The sequence below is a fragment of the Sturnira hondurensis genome, unplaced genomic scaffold, assembly GCF_014824575.4.
Source record: "Sturnira hondurensis isolate 20B ecotype Veracruz unplaced genomic scaffold, ASM1482457v3 Scaffold0006829, whole genome shotgun sequence".
In the NCBI taxonomy this organism is placed as follows: Eukaryota; Metazoa; Chordata; class Mammalia; order Chiroptera; family Phyllostomidae; genus Sturnira; species Sturnira hondurensis.
In genome coordinates, this window is record NW_028079460.1 from 323718 (window position 1) to 342172 (window position 18455).

The window sequence follows — 18455 nt, forward strand, 5'->3', positions numbered from 1 at the left end:
TTTATGTTCCAGGAATGCTGATTATTATGAGAAGATCTCTGATCCCCTAGATCTTTCTACCATAGAGAAGCAGATCCTCATTGGTTATTATAAAACAGTGGAGGCTTTTGATGCTGACATGCTCAAGGTCTTTCGGAATGCTGAGGTATTTCTCACTGACTTCAAACACAAATTTAAGGAGTTTGTTCTGAAGAGAAGTCTAGGAGTTTTAAGATTTTTACGTCCTTCTATCAAACTTCATATGTCTGGTTAAGAAAGGCAGCAGTTTTCTTTTTTCTTTTTTGCTTACCCTTAGGATAAATATTACAGAGTACTAAATATTATAGAATATTGTATAATAAAGACATTTATATGACTAAAATGGAAGGTTAAATCACACTCCCCAAGAAAACAGTTTTTGTAAAAACCTAATTTAAGTATTGAATCTTTATATAATACAGACATTTTATTACATTTAAATCATATATACAGTTTTTTTCCTTAAGACAGTTAAGTTTATGTGAAATATAGGGAAGTATTATAAGTAATTATAAATACATCTTAACAATGGAATTTAGGGGTGTTGCATGAGTAGGTTGTAGAGCAGGTGAAGCTTATTAGAAGGTGGTTTTGAACTGATTTAAAGGAGAGAATGGAGTAATGTGTGGTGCACAAAAGAGAGGAAACTGTTCAGTGATGTTTGAAATACCTTGAAGAAGTGTTTGAAGGATAAAAGAGGCTACTAACTTAAGGAAGAATTGATGCTGAAGACAGGAAATGAGAGAATGACATGTGGGAGAAGAATTAGAGCAATCTTGAATGATAATATGCTTTTTATTGAGACACAGCTGTCATATATATATTTAAAATTTTTAGCTCTGTCCCTAATATCTATGAGACAAAAGTACATGAGCTCTCCACAGTATTATTCTTAATGATATTAATTCATATTTTATGGTCACTGTGTATTTTATCAAGTGGACAGTAAAACCTGTGAAAGGAGTAAATATTTACAGTACTAAATTATTCATTATCTGTAATTTAATTGAATCCAAACCAACAGAGTAATACTAAGGAGAACTAGAAAATGTTTCTGGAGGAGATGATCTTTGCTGTAATATGATTTCTTGAGCTGAAATTCACACTAAGCAGCCTAGCTACCTAAATAAGTTTCCATCTCTCATTTTTCATAGAAAGCTTTTCTTATTACCCACCTACCCACTTTTATCAAGTGGACAGTAAAACCTGTGAAAGGCAGAGCAATAGAGCAAATGGAAAAATTACCATGCAGATTCTAATGTTAATTCATTTTAGTTCAGGTTAAGTTGTTTTCAGGTGCCTGGCACTATGCTTGATGGTATTGAACACCTGTTAATCAAAATGGGAGGATAAAGAAAATCCTGCTACCTCTTCAAGTATATTTCTAAGCCATATTGAGAAGTCCAAACGTGATTTCTTTCTTCTGCTTTCTTCAGAAGTACTATGGGCGTAAATCCCCAGTTGGAAGAGATGTTTGCCGCCTGCGAAAGGCCTATTATAACGCCCGGCATGAGGCATCAGCCCAAATTGATGAGATTGTGGGAGAAACAGCAAGTGAAGCAGACAGCAGTGAGACCTCAGTCTCTGAGAAGGAGAATGGGCATGAGAAGGATGATGATGTTATCCGTTGTATCTGTGGCCTCTACAAGGACGAAGGCCTCATGATCCAGTGTGACAAGTGCATGGTGAGGGTCAGGAGGTGAAGCAGAAATGTAGTCCTGATGAACATGGTGATCACATTCAAAGAAGTAGCCCATGTCTCTTTTGACCTGGTGTGACAGGCTTTTCATAAACTTTAACTTTTCACCTTGGTTTCTATTATCTCTCACTGTCCACCATATTGTTTTTCTTTTTTATATCTGTCTGTTTCATTTTTTCTTTCCCTTCTTTCTGCCCATTTCCCATCTGGATCAAGAAGAATGATAGTATTTCGGATAGTGCCTTATCTTTAAGAGGTACTACATTCTTTATAGCATTGATGCAGATGGAGTATAGTATGTAGAGCTCCTGATGAAGGAGTCAAGGCCTTGATTTAAGCCCTAGTATCTGCATTTGATATGTCTAAACTTGTAATTTTCTATAGAAAGTGGAGTTATACATAAGATTGTTGGGAAATATAATTAGATAAGGATAAGTAAAAATATTTTGTAACAGTTAAAGCCTTTCACGACAACTGTATCATTGATACATATTATTTATTAAGTAATAAATTTGGTACTGTATTTATTCATTTTTCCCATTCACTGTCCATCTTTCTATTTTATTTGCCCAGATCTGTATTGTGAACCAGTCTGTATACTAGTGTTCCGCCAAGGCTTTCTTCTTTTTGCCTCTATTTTATCCGGTTTTTCACATGCCCACTTACCTCTTAGTTAGTTCCTGTTTTATTTTCCCCTCTCTTGTTGCTAATTTATTTTTTTCTTAGTCCCCAGGACTTCTCGGTAAGTCTTAAGACTTCCCCCCTCTCCCCCCACTGCGCTTGTTTTCCCTACAGGTGTGGCAGCACTGTGACTGTATGGGAGTGAACTCGGATGTGGAGCACTACCTTTGTGAGCAGTGTGACCCAAGGCCCATGGACAGAGTAAGCTATTTTCTGATAATACTCTGATGTGAAAATAGGAGATGTAGTGCTTGATATCTTGTCTGCCCCGCTCCTGGTGTACAGAATGGCCTTTGATAAGTCACTCCAATCTCTGGGCATCAGTTTCTTATACTTTACATTGAGGGTAATAATTCTGCCCTTTCTTTTCTTCAGAGTGTGATCAAAGGGAAATAAAATGCCTAGAAACCTATGGAAGGAATAGTACTATATAAAACTATGGTTTTTATAAACACTATCAGCTATTTATAAAAGAAGTTGCTTGTAAAACCTGGTACTGTAAATACCACTTATGTCAAGCAGTGTTTAAGTGAAAAGAGCACTTGACTCAGAGTCAGCAAAGGTTAACCTTAGCCCCACACTCCAGGAGAGACTATGGGTTGGGTAACTTGCCCAAGATATTAAATGGCATTTTTGTCTTGGCTCCACTGTATTTATGTGTATGATACTGGGAAAGTCACCTCTATAAAAAAGAGGTATTTAGGGATTATTTTTTAATATACTTTATTGATTATGCCATTACAGTTGTCCTATTTTCCCCCTTCATCCCCCTCCACCCTGCACACCCCCTCCCCCACCATTCCCCCCCCTTTAGTTTATGTCCATGTGTCATAAGTTCTTTAGATTCTATATTTCTCATACTATTTTTGCCCTCCCCCTGTCTATTTTCTACCTACCATCTATGCTACTTATTCTCTGTACCTTCTCCCCCCTTCTCCTCCTCCCACTCCCTTGTTGCCAACCCTCATGAGATCTCCATTTCTCTGGTTCAGCTCCTGATCTAGCTGTCCTTTAGTTTGCTTTTGTTTCAGGTGTGGTTGTTAATGACTGTGAGTTTGCTGTCCTTTCCCTGTTCCTATTTTCCATCTTCTTCTTAGATAAGTCCCTTTAACATTTCATATTATTATATGAGTATATTAAAATATATACTCATAATAGCCCTTATTAGGGCTATTTGATCTTATCTGAGAAGCACTTTATCTGCCCTTCCATTCTAAAGGAAAGCTTTGCTGGATAGAGCAATCTTGGATGTAGGCCCTTGCTTTTCATGACTTGGAATACTTCTTTCCAGCCCCTTCTTGCCTGGAAGGTCTCTTTTGAGAAATCAGCTGACAGTCCGGTGGGCACTCCTTTGTAGGTGACTGTCCCCTTATCTCTTGCTGCTTCTAGGATTCTCTCCTTCATTTTAATCTTGGCTAATGTAATGATGATGTGCCTTGGTGTGTTCCTTCTTGGGTCCAACTTCTTTGGGACTCTTATGAACTTCCTGGATTTTCTGGAAGTCTATTTCCTTTGCCAGACTGGGGAAGTTCTCCTTTATTATTTGTTCAAGTAAGTTTTCCACTCGTGGCTGTTCCTCTTCCCCTTCTGGTACCCCTATAATTCAGATGTTGGAACATTTATAGGTATCCTGGAGGTTCCTAAGCCTCGCCTCATTTTTAAAAACTCTTTCTTCATTCTTTTCTGTTTGCTTATTTTTTTCTTCCTTTCGCCTCATTTTTAAAAACTCTTTCTTCATTCTTTTCTGTTTGCTTATTTTTTTCTTCCTTCTGGTTCACTCCCTTGACTTGAGTCCCAGTTTCCTTTCCATCACTATTGGTTTCCTGTGTATTTCCCTTCATTTCAATTAGTTTATCCTTCATTTGTTCCTCTAATTTGTGACTAAAATTAGTCACAGTTCTGTGACTCTTCAGTTCTGTGAGCATCCTGATCACCAGTGTTTTGAACTGTGCATCTGATAGGTTGGCTATTTCTTGGTCACTTGAGTTATTGGCTCCGGAGCTTTGAGTTCTTCTTGAACCATAATGTTTTGATCTGTTTGTGACTGTTATGTATGAGGAGCGGAGCCCTAGGTGTTCACTGGGCGGGGGTCGGGGCAACTCAGGCTCTGGGTTGTAATGCTGTATGGAGGCGGGCAGGGTCAAAGAGGGGCAGTGGTGGTCCCCTCTGCTGCTTCCCTTCCCCCAAGCCGCTGGGACCTGCACCGTCTGTCTCACTGCTTGGTCTTTCACCTGGTTTATCTGAGCTCTGGGTCGGTCCAGCTGATGTTTCCTGCCCAACCTGGCTCCGCCAGCCACTGGCTCTGCCCCTCTTACCAGTCTGGCTGAACGGTTTGTTTTTATTGCACTTCCATATAGTTCAATTTTCTGTGTTTTGGTTGCATTTTTGTTACTAAAACTTTGTTGTCTTTAAACTTGGATGTGCGAGGAGGCACAGTGTTTCCACCCACACCTCCATCTTGGTCGTAAGTCTATATCTAGGCTTTTTTTTTTTTTTAACAATGGTGCTAATGGCATTTTGAGTGGACAGCTCTTTGTTGTGAGAGATGCATTGCAGAGTACTTGGTGTCTCTTGCCTGTGGGAACTAAATACTAGTAGCTCCCCAATTTTTGTGACCAAGTTCCCATTTATGCATTTTCAGATGCCTTCTGGATGGCACAGAACAACAGCATAATTCTTGCTTCATAGCATGTAGTTTGGGGTACTTATCCTGTTCATTTTGTCCTCTACCTTTATTTTCCCAAGTTTAACAACTCCACTTGCTTTCATATTTTGTTACATATCTGTGGTGTGTCGAAATGACTAAAAGTTAAGTCTTAATTCGTTGGGAATTCCTGGTTTTAGTTCTCTTCCTCTTGAATAGAGATCAGCAGCAGGCTGGATGTAGTAGTCCTAGCCTCATCCATTGGCATTCTGCTCTCCTCAGGAGGTACCCATGATCCCTCGGCCCCATTATGCCCAACCTGGCTGTGTCTACTTCATCTGTTTGCTCCGAGATGACTTGCTGCTTCGTCAAGGTACGTTCACACGAGCTCGCCCTGCTTGTCAAAGCTGACCTTTCGGGATAGTAGAAGGTGTGTGCTGTCTGCACAATATTCATTGACTCCATATGACCTTCAGTAACAATAAAATTAAGATTTTTATATCCTTCAGTTTTTAGGCTTATATACATTTCCCCTTTACCAAATAAAACTAATGTGGAGAGAATAGGATGTTAGAAAGCTAATTTTAAGACTAGGAAGGACATAGAGGGTTCTAAAAGATGGAAGATCTGAATCATGTCACTTTAATTGTCTAGAGTTTATTATTACCGTTAGACTGCTGATTGAATATATTGTTTTAAATTTTAAGTTCCTTCTGTGTAGACCTTGGGTCAGACCAAGGGTCAGACCAATTCATACAGGAATCGGCCCTGGACAGGTAGCTCAGTTGATTAGAGTGTATTCCCGATACCCCAAGGTTATGGGTTTAGTCCCTGGTCAGGACACATACAAGAATCAACCAATGAATATGTAAGTAAGTGGAATAACAAACCAATGTTTCTCTCACTCCTTTCCTCTCTCTCTCCCTAAAATCAATAAATAAAGAAAAATTTTAAGAAAAGAATTTGTGCAGGAATCATTTTAACCTTCTCCTGTATTCTCTGCCTTCCTAGGTGACTGTGTATATCTGATGAGGGATAGTCGACGCACCCCTGATGGCCACCCAGTCCGTCAGTCCTATAGACTGTTATCTCACATTAACAGAGATAAACTTGACATCTTCCGCATTGAGAAGCTTTGGAAGAATGAAAAGTATGTGTTGAGATCCTTTCTCTTTCTTCCAGTTGTGCCCTCTCTGCACAGAGCTTAATATTCACTAGGATCTTGCTAATGAACTAAACCTCTCCTTTCTCTTTTCTATTTTTAGAGAGGAACGGTTTGCCTTTGGCCACCATTATTTCCGTCCCCATGAAACTCACCATTCTCCATCACGTCGGTTCTATCACAATGAATTATTTCGGGTGCCACTCTATGAGATCATTCCCTTGGAGGCAGTAGTGGGGACCTGCTGTGTATTGGACCTTTATACATATTGTAAAGGTAATATGATCTGGGCTACTTAAGAAATGACCTATATCCCCTAATCATTGAACTATATATAATTACCCACGCCATTCTTACCATTTGTGTCTGATAAAAGATTGTCCAAAGTTTGAGAGCTATGCTATGTTACTACTACTATCTTTTTTTTTAAGATTTCATTTATTTTTCTTTAGAGAAAGGGGAAGGGAGGAAGAAAAAGAGGGAGAGAAACATCAGTGTATGGTTGCCTCTTGTGTGCCCCCAACTTGGACCTGGCCCACAACCCAGGCGTGTACGCTAACTGGGAACCGGCAACTCTTTGGTTTGCAGACCAGTACTCAATTCACTGAGCCACACCAGCCAGGGCTATTTTCTTCTTTCTTTTACCAAGTGCTTGGTACTCAATAATGTTTATTCTTTTTCTCTTTTTTATGTGTAATAGTGTATAGTTGGCACTGTCTTAGTGTTTGTGGGAAAATAATGTTCTTTCATCACCAATTCCAAAATTCTTAAGGCCATCGTCAACTCTATACGTTAAACGCACACACAAAAAAAGAAAAGCACAAAAGTTTTATAAACTTAATGGTTAACAATGTAGGCTAATTTCATAATTCCCATTCCACCACTTTTTACCTATGTATCCTTGGACAAGGCACTTTACCTATTGTAAGTGGGGATTACTGGAGTAGGGGGAGGTATAAAGGGACTGTGATAATGGGGGAAAATACAGTAGAGATTAAATAAAAAATGGGGATTAGTTGCTATCTTAGAGGGTTTTGTAAAGATTAAATGAAATAGTCTACAAAAACACTTAGCCCAGTTTATGGTTACAGTAAAAGTTCAGCATGTGTTAGTTGTTGCAGTTTAGTTGCCTGGCTCTCTCAGTGTCCAGAAAGGCAAAGGGTCCAGAAGAATACATACCCTATTCAAAAACGTGCCTATTTGGAACTTTGTGATACCAGTGACGCTTCCATTCCCCCAGTTACAAAGTGTTCATTTCCAAATATGCTTTCCTTATTTATACTGCCCTTCTTTTCTCATAACTTGCCCATATTCTGCTCTGCTTGTCCCTCAAAAATCTCTGCAGCACTCCAATAATCATTTCTGTATTCTTTCCATCCCATAGTATGCCCTTCAACTCCTAGACACCCATGTTCCCTTTTTGTTGCTTATATCTAAGAATTCTCCTTTCTTCTGCAGTCACTCAGTGCTTAGTAATAGCTGTAGTGTTTCCCTCTTAAAGGGTCTAACTGCTCTCCCTGTGGTGTGGTAATATCTGGCCAGCTCAGGGAGAGAAGGGAAAATTGGAGGATTATGTAACCGTGTTTGGACCCATAGGGAGACCCAAAGGAGTAAAGGAACAAGATGTGTACATCTGTGATTATCGGCTTGACAAGTCAGCACACCTGTTTTACAAGATCCACCGGAACCGCTATCCTGTCTGTACCAAGCCCTATGCCTTTGATCACTTCCCCAAGAAGCTCACTCCCAAAAGAGATTTCTTGGTAAGTCTCCTTTCTACCCTAACTGTACACATCAGGACTGTCTAGTTCATGCATGGAATTCACAGAGTAAGAATTCTCAAGTGGCTCGCTGCTTCATCATCCTATTTCTATCCCAAACTCTACAAGTCTCCATGTCTATCTGGGATGTTTGCATAAACACATTTATTCCACATTTCCTGGCATGAGCTAGTTCTCAGGAAATTTTTGATTTCCTGATTACACTTTAGTCAGGTTTTCATCCTTTTTCTCTCTCACCTCTTTATAATCTTTTCCCTTGAGCCCCATATTACAGTTTTTTGTTTTGTTTTTCACACCCATAATTTTAAAAAGCAAGTAGAATCTAGGACCCCGAGAACACTTTGGCGAAAATAGGTCAGTGTTTTTTCTGTTTGTCACTGGGTTTAAAAAGAAGACGTTATAAAATTTTAAAAGTACAAAGCATTAAGAAAATTATATCCAGTCATGCACTGCATAACTCTGGTTGTCCCATAAAGTTATAAAAGAGCTGAAAAATTCCTGTCACCTGGTAACTCTGTAACATTTAGCGCAGTGCATTACTCACGTTTGTGGGAATGCTGGGGTAGAGAAACCTACTACACTGCTACTTGTATAAAAGTATAGCACATACAATTATGTACAGTACATAATTCTTGATAATGATAGTAAACAACTATTACTTTATTATGTATTTACTATACTTTTCATTGTTATTTTAGAGTATATTTCTGGTTATCAAAAAAAGAAAATTTGCTGTAAACAGTATACCATGTTAAAGCAGCAACAAACTCACACATCTCAGGTTTACTGCATTTCTTAATCGCATCATTTTCTCTTGTGTTTGATTTAATTTTGTGTTGTTTTATAAGCTTGGTATAGCCTAAGTGTAGTGTTTATAAAGTCTATAGTAGTTTACAATAATGTTCTAGGCCTTCACATTTACTCATCACTCACTCACTGACTCACCCAGAGCAACTTCCAGTCTTGCAGGTTCCATTCATGGAAAGTGTCCTATACAAGTGCACCATTTTTTTATCCTTTAAAAAAAATTTTTTAAAGATTTTATTTATTTTTAGAGAGGGGAAGGGAGAAAGAGAAAGAGAGAAATATCAATGTGTTTGCCCCTCACACGCCCCCTACTGGGGATCTGGCCTGCAACCCAGGCATGTGCCCTGACTGGGAATCGAACCAGCAACCCTTTGGTTCACAGGCCTGTGCTCAATCTACCGAGCCACACCAGCCAGGGCCCTTTTTAAATCTTTTATACTGTATTTTTACTGTACCTTTTCTGTGTTTAGATACACATGCTTACAATTGTGTTACAGATGCCTGCAGTATCTAGTACAGTAACATGCGATGAAGGAGCAATAGGCTATACCCTGTAGCCTGGATGTGTAATAGGAGATACCATCTAGATTTGTGTACAAGTACTCTATAATGTTCACACAAAAACAAAATTTCCTGACCACACATTTCCCATCATTAAGTGGCATATAACTGTATTATTCTTCTACCCAAACCACTGTTAATATTTTTCTTATCAGCCTTTTTCCTATGTGTATTTTTCTTTCGAATTGTTGTGAACCTATTCCTCTGATTATTTTGTGTTTGGTCACTTCATAAAGTGTTTGGTCACTCGTCCATCCCTTTGCTATAATGTAACTCTGGACTGAGCTCTCTTCATCCTTGTGTCTTCTTCTAAGTGAGCCTGTCAAAATTCATAGCTGTCAAACTGGAATGCTTAGAAATAGTCTAACCAGAAAGCACACCTTTATGTCCTTATTTTTCCTGTTGTTATTTTTAGACTTCTCTAAGTAGTATTTATTCTATACTTCTTCTACCCACCACCAAGCCCTTCCTCTCCCTAGAGGTCTCTGGTCTTGCTTGCTCAGTCAACAGGTCACTGATTAGCTTGAAACCCCAAGCTTAACTAGACAAAAGAATTGTGAGCCTATCCTTTTACTTGCCTAGGCTTACAAATACTAAAAACCACTGTGGCCTACAAAATACTAAAAACCAATGTGGCCTACAGATTAATAAAAGTACTGAATTTATGATTTTAAAATATGGTTGCCCAGTTTATAAGGGCATTAGCCCCTATTTTTTCCTTCCTTTACCTCCCCATCCTGAGTTGGCCCCAGATTATATGCTCCAGCTTTGCCAGCTTCTGCAGTACACTTACTGCTTCCTCTTCTTCTCTGCAGCCTCATTATGTTCCAGACAACTACAAGCGGAACGGAGGGCGGTGAGTCCAGTGGGGATGTGAAGAGCCTAAGGGGTTCACCAACAACCTGAATGGAGCAAGAACAAACACCTAACCACTCTGACTCACCCCTAGGATTGGGGGTTCTCTGATAGAGTAGTCTAATGTAGTGCCAGGAGGAAGGGCAGAGAAAGAGATTTTGCAAGGATTACCAGTAAAGAACAGCATTTGGAGCAGAGGTCTAGACCAATGCAGAAATTTTATTTTTAGGTTTCTGTGAGCTTTACCCATTACCCCAAGGTATATCAGCTCTTAGGACCTTCATCAAGTAACAAACGTAAGCTAGAAATGCAGTTTCAACTGAGCAGTTTGACTTCATAGTTTTTATTTGTGTTTGTTTTGTACATAATTGATATTCTTGGAGAAGGGGTGCTGAGGCTTTTTCTTTAGTTTCTTTTTCTGTTGAATGGCGGTATAACTGGTTTACCTACATCATCAGTATCTTACCATAAGGGGGAAAGATACCAGATAACAGATGTGAAAAGAGATTTAGGAAAAGTAAAAATTTCATTGAAATACTTATTGTAGTTAAACTGATTGTATTCCAAAGTGACATCATACTTCTCTGTACACATGAAGCAGTCAGTTAGAACTAGCTAAGCAATTTTACCAGCTCTCATATATTTTATGAATTTGTTGGATTCCTGCAAGAAAGAAGAAAAATTGAATTTTACAAACAGAAATTGAATTTCAGAAAAAAGTGGTGGTTTGTTCAAATAATAATAAAGGGAAGACCAGAGACAAGTTTCTTACCTCTTAAGCCAAGGCTCTAACAGCTAGGCCTCAGGGTCTCAAAGTGTCTTCCCTTCATGCCCCTTCCGTCCTCTAGTGTCCTTCTCAGACTTACTCTAAGTTTACATATCCTTTGGCAGGTCATCCTGGAAGTCTGAGCGTTCCAAGGCACCCCTAAAAGACTTGGGCCAGGAGGATGATGCTCTGCCCTTAATTGAAGAGGTCCTGGCCAGTCAAGAGCAAGCAGCCAGTGAGATGCCAAGCCTGGAGGAGCCAGAACAGGAGGGGGCTGCTGCGGAAGTCAGTGAGGGTGAAAAAAAACCAGAAGAGAGTAGTCGAGAAGCCCAGTCAGCCTGTACCCCCGAGGAACGACGGCATAACCAACGGGAACGGCTCAACCAGATATTGCTCAATCTCCTTGATAAAATCCCAGGGAAAAATGGTAAGAAGAATCAAGCTAATATCTAGTATGTAAAATAAACAGAGAATGAGAGGAGAGGAAATGAGAAAGAACATCTTCTAATTACTTGTCCAGATGGAAAGTATTCTTTAAAAAGAATTCTTTAAGAAGTTCTTTCATGGGCCTGCTTTTAGTTATATCTTGGGGAAGAAACTGTGAGAGGTGAGAGGATCTCCTTCCTAGAGAACGAGTTTTGTTTATTTTGTTTGGGTTTTTTTGTTTGGTTTATTTTTTTTAATATACTTTATTGATCATGCTATTACAGTTGTCCCATTCTCCCCCCTGCCCTGCACACCCCTCCAACCAGCATCACCCACCTTTAGTTCATGTTCATGAGTCTTACTTATAAGTGCTTTGGCTTCTACATTTTCTATGCTATTCTTAACCTCTCCCTGTCTATTTTCTAGCTACCATTTATGCTTCTGATTCCCCGTACTTCTTCCTCCATCCTCCCACCCCTCCCCACTGATAACCCTCCATGTGATCTCCATTTGTGTGATTCTGTTTCTGTCCTAGTTGTTTGCTTAGTTTGTTGTAGTTTGGTTGTTGTTGTTTTTTTAGGTTCAGTCATTGATAGTTCTGTTTGTTGTCATCTTACTGTTAATAATCTTGATCTCCTTTTTCTTAATAAGTCCCTTTAACATTTCACATAATAAAGGCTTGGTGATGATGAACTCCTTTAACTTGACCTTATCTGAGAAGCACTTTATTTGCCCTTCTATTTTATTTTTTAAATATATTTTATTGATTATGCCATTACAGTTGTCCCATCCCCCCTTCACTCCCCTCCACCCTGCACACCTCTCCCCCACCATTCCCCCCCTTTCGTGCATGTCCATGTGTCACAAGTTCTTTAGATTCTGTATTTCCCATAGTATTCCTGCCCTCCCCCCTGTGTATTTTCTACCTACCATCTATGCTACTTATTCTCTGTACCTTCTCCCCCCTTCTCCTCCCACTCCCCGTTGCTAACCCTCCATGTGATCTCAATTTCTGTGGTTCCACTCCCGATCTAGCTGTCCTCTTGGTTTGCTTTTGTTTTAGGTGTGGTTGTTAATAACTGTGAGTTTGATGTCCTTTCACTGTTCCTATTTTTTATCTTCTTTTTCTTAGGTAAGTCCCTTTAACATTTGCTATAATAAGAGCTTGCTGATGATGAACTCCTTGAATTTGAGCTTATCTGAGAAGCACTTTATCTGTCCTTCTATTCTACATGAAAGCTTTGCTGGATAGAGCAATCTTGGCTGTAGGTCTTTGGATTTCATGACTTGGAATACTTCTTTCCAGCCCCTTCCTGCTTCTAAGGTCTAGTTTGAGAAACCAGCTGACAGTCTGATGGGCACTCCTTTGTAGGTGAATGTCCCCTTATCTCTTGCTGCTTCTGGGATTCTCTCCTTCATTTTTATCTTGGCCAATGTAATTATGATGTGCCTTGGTGTGTTCCTTCTTGGGTCCAACTTCCTTGGGACTCTCTGAGCTTCCCAGAAGTCTGTTTCCTTTGCCAGATTGGGGAAGTTCTTTTTTCTTATTTGTTCAAATAACTTTTCCACTTGTTGCTCTTCCTCTTCCTCTCCTGGTACCCCTATGATTCAGATGTTGGAACGTTTAAAGATGTCCCGGAGGTTCCTAAGCCTCTCCTAATTTTTTTGAGTTCTTATTTCTTCATTCTATTCTGGTTGGATGTTTATTTCTTTCTTCTGGTCCACACCTTTGATTTGCGTCCCTGTTTCCTTCCCTTCGTTCTTGGTTCCCCCTACATTTTCCTTATTTCGCTTAGCATAGGCTTTATTTTTTTCGTCTAATTTGTGACCAAATTCAACCAGTTCTGTGAGCATCCTGATCACCAGTGCTTTGAACTGTGCATCTGATAGATTGGTTGACTCTTCATTGCTTAGATGTATTTTTTCTGGAGGTTTGATCTGTTCTCTCATTTGAGCCTTTTTTTTAAATCTTGGTGCTCCTGTTATGTAGTAAGGGGCAGGGCCTTAGGTGTTCACCAGGGTAACCCATGTTGCTCTGTTGTGACACAGTATGTGGGGGAAGGGTCTAAGAGGGAACAGTGCCACTTGGTCAGCTGTCTGTCAGTTTTCAGTCACTTCTTCCGCTACCCACAATCAAATTGGGCTCTTCTGGTGCTGATTCCTGAGTGGGTGGGCTTGTGCACATTCTCGGATTCTGTGGGTCTCTCCAGTGAACTCTCCTGTGAGGCTGGGAGTTCTCCCGCTGCTGCCTCAACCCCCAACAGGTGTTTTCAGTCAGAGGCTTTGAGGCTTTATTTTTCCGCATTAGAACCCTGGGTTGCATGGTCTCTGTCACTCCCCAGTTGTTCTACACTTGAATGTGGGACCGCCCAGTCTCCCAGCCACCACCTTGCCAAGAGTCCTCTCTGCCCTCAAGTCCTCTCCACCCAGCTGCCTGTCTCCACATCTCCCATGGGTCTGGATGAATGTTTTCTTCTTCAACTCCTTGGTTGTTGAACTTTCATATAGTCCAATTTTCTGTCAGTTCTGGTGGTTTTTTGCTTTTAAATTTGTTGTCCTTCTTTTGGTTGTATGAGGAGGCACAGTGTGTCTACCTGCGCCTCCATCTTGGCTGGAAGTCTGTTTGTTTTTTTCATTTAGTCTAGGGCTGAGGAAATCCTAAATTGCTTATAGGTCAGAAAAGGAATCATTTAACTCCTTTGATCTTCTTAGAGCTCAAATCTGGAATAAGGAGTAGGCTGATGGTGTTTGATCAATGTCCTTGGTTCTGTTTTCAGCCATCGATGTGACCTACTTGTTGGAGGAAGGATCAGGCAGGAAACTGCGAAGGCGTACTCTGTTTATCCCAGAAAATAGCTTTCGGAAGTGAACCTCAAAGAATGACAACCTCAAGCATCTCGGATCCAGTGGAGCCAACAGTCCTGCCTCCTGTTCTCTGAGTGTAGACAGGGGCGGGAAGGGTCTGTCCAGCAAGGGGAATGGGGCAATGTCGTTAACATTAGGTACTTAATAAACGTTGGAGCTAGTGGAGAGGAAGAGGGAAGGGGATCTGTCTAACCAGTTCAATTTAATTCGTTTTCCTCTCCATTGCTTTATCTAGAAGGTTAAAAATAATGTAGGGAGGAGGATAGAGCACATTAAAGATGACCAGAACCATTGGTACTTTACAACACTTGCCCCTCCCCCAGCTTGGGTTTTCTGTCATGCTCTGATCCCACAGGCACTGCTAAGAAGCTGCTTCCTGTACCCAGGTGTAAGTCAGAATCCAAAGGTGTAGGGCCAGGAACCCCACCCATGCCAACCCTGTCTGTTTTCCGTGGGCTCTAAAAGCTATCCCAGAGACTTAAGACAGAAAACAGTAGCTGGGGCCTCTTTCCAGATCCCTAATTAGGAAAGTTTCTCTCCCCTTTCTCGCCCAACCAGGTCAAAGTTAAACATGAGTTAATAACTCAAAGCACTTGTAACTATTGTCCCTCTCCCTACTCCTACCCCCCCAAATGGAATCATGGAATAGGGAAGGCCCCCATGGGGTCAGAGGGCACAGTACTTACTATAATTAACTTTGTTTTAACCTTTATAACCTGCCGAAAGTATTTTTTTCTAATGAGAAGACCAGGCCCCCCACCCCAGCACATGTACGGTTTGTGCGCTGTGGTTTGTGTGTGTCTGCTGTGCTGTGCGAATGGAAATTCATTTCAAAGTAAAATCATTTTAAAAGCTACATAAAAGTGAACTCTAACCCCCATCAAACAAAAAAGTCACTACATGAACTGTTGAACAGTATTCACCTATCAGAGTATTTGTTGTAAGTGTAGATTCTCAATTGAAAACACTACTTTTGTTTTCTTAACTGTACAGTTTTTAATGTCCATCTCTTAAAGAGACAGTGTATTTTCCCCACCCCTAGTTCCATCTTTCCTCCACCTTCCTGATTATCAGGAGGGATATCCAGGGTGTTTCCTTCCTTCCCATTCTCTTGGCCAGAAGTTATTGGACAATACTGTCTCTTTAAAAATAAAATTTAAAAAGCTTTGCTTTGTTGTCTTCTCAGACATACATATGCATATACGTTTTAGATGTTCTTATAAAAGATGGTTTTTAAATGTGCCAAGTTGTATGTGTGTGTATATATATGTGTGTGTGTGTGTATATACACATCTGCTGCGTGATTAGCAAGCAATACAATAGTAAACAAGTCCCCATTACTTTTTTCTAATATTGGACCAATGCTGTCCTAATTGTACATTTTATCCTATGGTGACGACACTCTGACTTGTTTAGATAGAAACATTGACCACCTTCCATTCCATTAAATCTTTTTTCCTTTTTCTCCTATCTATGTCAATCTTGAGGAAAAGACAAAAGAGACAGGGGATGCCAAAGATCCCCATGAGCAGAGAAAAAGCAGAATAAATATTTTATTAAAGAGAAAAGAGAATTAAGAAAATAGTTTGGAGTATTTTCTTACCGTAGAGAAGCACTGTACATTACTAAGAGGCCTGGGTATAAGATACTCACATGTGGAGCTGGAAAAATCGCATGTCCAAGCCCATTTGAGTGGTTTCTTTTGGTTTTCATTTCAGGGAGCTGGGCGGGAGGGAGGTGGGGCAGGGGCACTTCAGGAGTCTCCTTTTAGTCAAGAGCAGGAAAGTGACAAGAAAGAGTTTAAAATTCAATATTTCTTTTAATAGTGTTAAACACTAAAATTTAAAAAAAGTAAAAAGAAAAAACTTTGTAAAATGCGTGAACAGAAGCAAAAGACACTACGCTCTGTCCTTTTATCTTTCTTTTGTTGAAAGACTAAAAACTGAAATGTTTTTTAGACAATCAAATGTTAGGTAAGTGCAAAAAACTTGTTTTTTCTTACTGGTGTAGAAATTAATGCCTTTTTTATTTTTCGGTTATTTTATAATAACGAAATTAAAAGAACCCCCTAGCTGCCAGGTGGGTTTTGGTGTTTGAAATGCGGGGCAAAGCACTACATCACTGCAAATAGATACAGTTAGTCTGCATGTCTGTAGGCTGTGTGATTGCGGAAAATATAAATGCTGCTAATATATTTCCTTTTTACAAAAGCATATCTAAATAGATGATTGTTTTGATGTTAATCTTTGTAAATTATGTATTACCAATTTTAACATTGGATGTAATTGCATAAAAAGCTTGCATCTCAATCCTTGAAAGTCTAGTATTAAATGGAAAAAACTTTTCCTAACTACAGAGTGGTGAACTTGCTATTTTTTTTCCTCTTTCCTATCCTCCATTTATCTTCCAGTATCTTCTCTATTTCGTTTCCAGAGATCTTGTTAAAACCATATCTTTGGCATCCTACTTGGCCATTAGGGAGACACTCACCACTGTTGACTACTGGATTGGATAAAGGTATTTCCTCAGTACTAGGATCTTTTTGGTCAGGGCCCAGCCTAACCATCTACACCTCTGACCCTTGTATACACGTACATCATCTGTATGTCATCTCATTTTATATTCATTAACCTCCAAGGTTCACAGTAATGGTGGGCCACATTTTTTTTACCCACAGCGTTAGACTGTTTCCATTGTAAGCAGTTTACATGTATTCACTTATTTAATTAATCTTCACAACAGCCTTTCTAGATAAGGTCACAAAACCCAGTTTTGTAGGTGTGGAAATTGAGGCAGCAGAGCAGTTAACTAATTTGCCCACGGTATTATAGCTAGTTAGTTAATCCTCCGAATAGTCCTCTGTAGTTATTCCCATTTTGTAAAAGCAAAAACTGAAGCTCAGGAAGGTTAATTAACTTGCCAGAAATCACTCCCTAATTAGTGTTGGAGCCAGAACTCCAAAATCTTGGTATTCATCATAGCAAAGTGTCAGAAACAGCGAGAGTGTGATTTTATGTTTAATTTCTTAAAACATTGGTACCTACTATAGTTCTATTCTAGATAATATATAATAATAGTTTACAACTACATCTAATTTCATATTAGTGTTTGGTCTATTTTCACGGTGTTCTGCAAGGAAGTCCCACTGCTCTGTTGCCATATGCACAATCCTAAGAATCCTGAAGCTCTGCAGATGTCACTAAATCTCACTGATGCTCCAACACTACTTACCTTGGGACTCTTCTTACTAGGAGTCCTGGCTGTAAAACCAAGTGCATGGGGCTAGGAGTCAGGAAAAGGAGTGGTAGGTTGAGTCCATGGAAAATAGCTCTGTATCAATGAGATTTCTGAACTTGAGAAATCAGCCCCTGCCTCCCCAAGAGCACTCTGCAGATCGCACTTTGACAGACATTGGTCCCAAAGTCCAAGCATGGTAGTCTTCCACATCTGCTGTTTTTTAACTTAAAACATTGTGAAAGTAAAACAACTTTTGCAATAGTAATTAACTGAAGAAGCTTCATAAACTTGAGTACTCAGACTCCCAAGAATATAACCAGGAATCCCCAGAGGCTCTCAGAATCTAGATGGTGAAACATCACTCCAGAACACACCTCTCAAAATGCAAATCGAGGTCAAAATTGAGAGGGCAGTCAAACAAATGCAAAATAAAAGCAAGGAGCGGCTGGGTAAGAAGAGCTGGCCAGGAATGGGATGTAGTAAGTCTTGGAAAATGACAAAAGTATGAAACATGCGAGGTTAACCAAAGCCTCAAGTACTTAGAAAGCTTTGGATCTGGTTTTATTTCCCCCTCTCCCATTAGCTGCCTGTTGTCCTCTCCAACCAAGTTCCCAAAGATGGAGGAAAACTTGCAGATATCCTTCCTGTATTTTACTTCATAGTTCTCACCTTCCCCCTAACTTGCCTGTTGCCTGGTTATAATTACTGTATAGTTTTCTATTCTTCTAACCTTTTGGTTATTCTCTAGGCAATCATTTATAGTGGTTTCCAACCCCATCCTCAAAGCTCCAGAGCATTTTAACTATTCTCATTTCAAAAGAATGAAATTGATTAATTCTTAACAAAGTTGTAGATGTCAAGTTATTTAAGTGATTTCTGAAATTGTATTACCACAGAAGGGTGATGTTAAATAGAAAAAAAAAATGTGTCACTTAATGCACCTCTAATCTTTC

General features: G+C 39.7%; 1 protein-coding gene across 1 annotated transcript in view; it reads left to right on the forward strand.

The window, feature by feature from the left end:
* The window catches only part of ASH1L (ASH1 like histone lysine methyltransferase), a 233916-nt gene extending 217784 nt beyond the window's left edge, over positions 1 to 16132 (forward strand). Inside the window, exons 16-25 of the mRNA XM_037050750.1 lie at positions 13 to 145; positions 1455 to 1703; positions 2513 to 2599; positions 5325 to 5415; positions 6054 to 6192; positions 6308 to 6480; positions 7801 to 7967; positions 10169 to 10209; positions 11100 to 11401; positions 14178 to 16132. Of these exons, the coding sequence (XP_036906645.1) occupies positions 13 to 145; positions 1455 to 1703; positions 2513 to 2599; positions 5325 to 5415; positions 6054 to 6192; positions 6308 to 6480; positions 7801 to 7967; positions 10169 to 10209; positions 11100 to 11401; positions 14178 to 14269 (1474 nt within the window). The 3' untranslated portion in view covers positions 14270 to 16132. The remainder of the gene's footprint in view (positions 1 to 12; positions 146 to 1454; positions 1704 to 2512; positions 2600 to 5324; positions 5416 to 6053; positions 6193 to 6307; positions 6481 to 7800; positions 7968 to 10168; positions 10210 to 11099; positions 11402 to 14177) is intronic.
* The last annotated feature ends 2323 nt before the right edge of the window (positions 16133 to 18455 follow it).